The following is a 5,260-nucleotide window of genomic DNA, read 5'->3' as shown; positions in this document are numbered from 1 at the left end:
ACACACACACACACACACACACACACACACACAGACGCCTGGACACATACACGCATGCACAGTCCTATCACGATTTAATTGGTTTCGAATCAGTGCTTTAATCAATGAGTCAACAGAATGTCACTTATGCTCTGGACACCCATCTGTCTCTCTCCTTCTTTCTCCTCTCTCCTTTAGTTTCCTCAGATCAGTGATCTAAGTATTTCTCTTTTCCTCCTTCCATTCATCAATTCCTCCTCCTCTCCGCTCCAGGAGTCAGCGAAGTGAAACTCCCAACATTAATGAAGACAAAACAGCTGTGTGTGGAATAAATATATGGAATTGATTCAGTTCACTGGCTTACGGATGCTGCCTGCATCTGGTTCAATTTGTCAGTGGTGGAAAGTAACTAAGTACATTTATTCAAGTAGGCTACTGTACTTAGCATTTTGAGGTACTTTTATTTTACTGTAGTGTAGAGTATTTCCAATTTCCAATACTTTTACTATATATTGCAGTCAGAACTGCAATATTCCGCTGCATTGCAGTTTGAAAACTCACCTCTTCAGAGTCTCCCTACCCAAGCCCTATTTACCTTTTTCATAAGGCTTCACTCACACCTGCACAACAGATTGATGTATAGCTGATGCATGAGACTTGTTTACTGATGCAATCTAGCAATTAATTTCCAATGGCAGTCACATGGTTTTACACAACATTTTTGTTGTATGAGAGGGAGGGGGGCAGTCGAAACACAGCCGAAAGCCGTAGCCTACAACAAAAATGTTGTGTCAAACCATGTGACTTCCATTGGAAATGCATTGGGGCGGCCATGAGACCTACCCTTTGTTTACATCTAGCATCCAACAATGTTGTATGCTACGAAGGTGTGAGTGAGGCCTAAGGCCTGACTCACACCTTCACAACAGATTGATGTATAGCTGATGCATGAGACTTGTTTACTGATGCAAGCTCGCAATTCATTTCCAATGGGAGTCACATGGTTTGACACAACATTTTTGTTGTATGAGGGGGAGGGGGGCAGTCGAAACAAAGCCAAAAGCCGTAGAAACCATGTGACTTCCATTGGAAATGCATTGGGGCAAGATGTAAACAAACCCTTTGTTTACATCTAGCATCCAACAATGTTGTATGCTAGATGTGAAGGTGTGAGTGAGGCCTAAGGCCTGACTCACACCTTTGCATCTAGCATACAACACGATTTATTTTAGACAGGGTAAGTTTGCCGTTTTGTACTTTCATTGTAGCATGTCATTGTTTTTCTTTGCACTTGATTTATTTGACAATTTGTCCTGTCGTTTGTTGAATAGGGGTTCACGCCTCTTACACCGGTCTTGCACCTTGTAAGTTGCTTTGGATAAGAGCGTCTGCTAAATGAAAATGACTAAATTGTAAATAGTGATTTAACAGTGGGTTTCTACCAGGAGTCTTTCAGTCAGACTCTGCTCACACAATAGGGACCTGTCACAATCAATCAATCATCCAATCATTCAGGCAGTCGGTCTGCAAATAACAAGGTAGTCAATTAATAAGTCAGAGAGTCAATTAATCAGTCAGTCAGTTAGCCAGTCAGCAAATCATTCAATCACTCATTTAAGGAACCAATTTACTAGGCGCTGGTTCAGCACGTTTCAAGGTTTTTAATGTCACATGTTAACAATAAAGCTGTCGCTGCACTGCAGCCTGTGGAATTATGAGCTTGAGCCTCAACATTGTGCATTAGAAATTAAATAATAATACAATACATGCCATACAATGCCATACAATACAGTGTTCAAAAGGACTTTGAAAGCAAGCTACTGATTGATTGGTTATTCATACTCCAGTTTTAGGTGAAAAGGTGATAAGGTGACCAAATCTCTCTGGTTTTAGTAACCAGTAGCCTAGTGGTTAGTAAAAACAGAGAGATGTGTTTGGGTGAGCGGTGAAGTGCTTACCACCGCGGCAGTGTAATTTTCGGTGGTCACCTTATCACTGGAGTATGTATAGGCATTTACTGTAGACTACCTTAAAGGCTGCCCAATATGTAGTCTGAACAACAACAACTAGTTGGCTAGGCACCAGCACAGGCTACTGCAGGAAAGGCTGCTCAATACATAAAAGTAACATTGTTATTTCTTATTGTCCCTGTCAAAATTTAGAAAAACTAATGAACCAAGCTGTGCTACTGCTGATAATGACAAAACCAAAGCACCTGAGAAAGAAACATTTAATTTACTTGATGATAATGACAACAATAAGAAGCAACAGTTTTTTGAGCATTTCAGAAAGATATGAAGTTGTATTTTCAATGGTATTTTTATGGCATGGCTCCATATGGATAGCCATCTATACAAGTGTATCGGGGTGTGGGTGTGTGTGTGTGTGTGTGTGTGTGTGTGTGTGTGTGTGTGTGTGTGTGTGTGTGTGTGTGTGTGTGTGTGTGTGTGTGTGTGTGTGTGTGTGTGTGTGTGTGTGTGTGTGTGTGTGTGTGTGTGTGTGTGTGTGTGTGTGTGTGTGTGCATGTGCGCGTGAGTGTGTTCCCACCCCTGCAGCTAATTTCATACTTTTTTTGAGGGCCTCCTATGTCCATGTGTGTCAAACACAAACTTTGTCCTATATAACACAAACATTAAATGTTGTTGACAATGAATGGACAATTTGTGGCTGTGTAAACAGAAACATTGCGTATAACACAAGCATTTAAGACGAAGCTGAGGACGCAAGTTCTGATTGGCCGAAATGAGATACCTGTACCTGTGTGTACCTACCTGTATGATGATGTACGATGATAAGAGCGCCTCTCACTTCACACAGATGTGATTTTTTATAGTTGCAGCCTCCAACTATCTGGAATGTCTGCACATTTTTGTCCTTTCCTCAAAACCTCAGGCACCGGGTAACGCCGATTCAACCATTTGCAACCATCATATTACAGTCATTTTAGGTTTAGTTTGAGGTTATTTGTAAAGTTGTTGGGGATAGAGGTTTGAGAATAAATGTATAGTCAATGGAACCTCAGGCAAAGCTGTGTGTGCTTAAATGAGTGTTGATTGTGCAATGCATGTGTATTTGTATTATGCGTGTTCTTTATTGATGTTACATGTAAATTAGTGTGAGAGTTGTTGACCTATATGGGGGTTGTGTAATTGAGTGATGGGTCAGCTGCAGACAAGGGGCAGGCATTAATTGAGTGGAATTATAGACTTCGCACGTGTAATCGGAAAAGCATAGCCATCAACAATTTATTCCCCTTACCGCTCGCTCTCTCTTACCACACACACACACACACAGACACACAGACACACACACACACACACACACACACACACACACACACACACACACACACACACACACACACACACACACACACACACACACACACACACACACACACACACACACACACTCTGTAATCAATGTTGCATATGGCTGCCTATCCGGGCCTGACTAGTTGATTCAGGATATTAAACAGACCTGACAGGCTTATTAACCAACTGTGTGTCGGAGCATTTAGTCCGTCTACTGTTGGACTCTGGGCCATAGAGTTATACGGTATGGACCACTCACATTTCATCTGGATTGATTACTGCTGCCTGTAGGTAGCCGTTTGATCATGATTGGCATGGAGAACACACTTTTCATAGAGAATTAGGGTTTGGGTTACACGCACGCATGACTGTTGTGTAGTGTACATTTATTTAGTGTGTTCAAGTGGTACTGGTTTCCGCTGCTGTTACCTGGCTTAATTGTCTCTTGTCTCACCAGTCCTGTGATTAGCCTTTGTTTTGTGTAGTACTAGCATGTGTCGATTGTCAGTTAGTTCACCTGTGTCTCCTTGTGTATACCCCCTGATGATTTCTTGCTAGTTTATTCATTGTGAAGTGTTAGTGTTTCAATTGCCACAGTTTCCCCCATTTGTGCTCCCAGTGTTTTGTATTTTGTTGCGTACTGTCACTTATCTATCACTTAATATCACTTATCTATGATGTACAATGTCAACTTTGGTCAAGGTTTCGGCCCTATCCGAGTCCCTGACCTTTCATCATCATTCTATAATTAATCATTCATAATTAAAATCATGTGGATCTTGGGAATGGCATGACTTCACGTGGCCAGCGCGTGATGTCAGTCGTCTGTGACGTATCTGTGACGTATTTATGAAGTATGACTCCAAATTTGGACTTGGATTTTCATTCAGTTTAAAGCCTGCATCTGATTAACATCACCATAACATTCTAAAGTCTCACTTACGATGCATTGTGCATGTGCACAGGACTGTCTCGATGGTGGCGCTCCATGTTTATGGAAGAGAGGTAGAATGGTCTCCGCTGCTCACTTTGTGTTTTAAAACAAACCACGGGGTGTCATATTGTTAGTGTCTAGTACCCGCCGGGACGTCCGCCATTATGTGGGACCCGGAATTCAGAACAATGGCGTCCTCGCATGCCATCCTCGCCTCCTCGGTGATCATGTCCACCATGGTACCTGCGGTCCTGGTTCGGGGCTTCTCGGTGTACGAAACACACCTACTGTGGCTTTACTGCCTGGCCGGAGCTGTGGCGGCCGTCAACATCTCGGCCTTCTGGTTGTTAGGCATCGCCTCACCCACTGCTGACCCTAACCCACTGTCCAGGTTGCTTCGGTCCTGCCTCTACCTCTTCCTGTCCTGCCTGTTCTACCACACTGTGGTGGTTCTCTACGGAGCGCCGCTTATTGAATCGGCCGCAGAGACCTTCTCCCTGGCCGTGCTGCTGACCTCTCTGACCACACTGAGGTGTCTGTGTGTCCTGGGTCCCGACGTCCAGGCCTGGATACGAGTGTTCACTCGCCATGGGGCCAAGACTGTGTGGGACAGCTCCCTCCGGATTACTGTGGCCAGCACTGTGGTTGGAGCTTGGATGGGAGCCTTCTTCATACCCCTGAACTGGGACAGGCCATGGCAGGCGTGGCCTGTTTCCTGTAGCCTGGGCTCTGCCATTGGATTCGTCAGTGGACTTGTTGCTGCCCCTGCCTGGATCTACTATCATCGCAAACAGCTCACCTACAAGTGCAAGAGATGAACAGTTTTACTTTATATTTATTCGTTTGTTTAATTTTTTTTCCGATCTCAGGCTTCGTGCCAAAGTGAGCATTCCTGAACTCCCTCTGAGTGGTTAGGTGGCTTACAAGGTTGCCTGGCCGTCTGTGTGTGGGTGATTGTAAAGCACACTGTAGAGTGCGTTGGATAAAGATAAATGCGCACCATTTTCCATTTACAAGCATGCAGTTTGACGTT

General features: G+C 43.8%; 1 protein-coding gene across 1 annotated transcript; it reads left to right on the top strand.

Moving 5' to 3' along the window:
- Window positions 1-4,391: 4,391 nt before the first annotated feature.
- On the top strand, window positions 4,392-5,045 carry LOC308318594 (phosphatidylinositol-glycan biosynthesis class F protein-like; the record flags this gene model as incomplete). Its single annotated transcript, XM_080768210.1, has 1 exon — window positions 4,392-5,045. The coding sequence occupies one exon, from the start codon at window positions 4,392-4,394 to the stop codon at window positions 5,043-5,045; it is 654 nt and encodes a 217-aa protein (XP_080624336.1).
- Window positions 5,046-5,260: the final 215 nt, after the last annotated feature.

Source organism: Protomyctophum bolini (assembly GCF_963924005.1).
Source record: "Protomyctophum bolini genome assembly, chromosome: 7".
Lineage (NCBI taxonomy): Eukaryota > Metazoa > Chordata > Actinopteri > Myctophiformes > Myctophidae > Protomyctophum > Protomyctophum bolini.
Note: the sequence above shows the minus strand (reverse complement) of the source record. Positions and strands in the feature narration are given on the sequence as shown.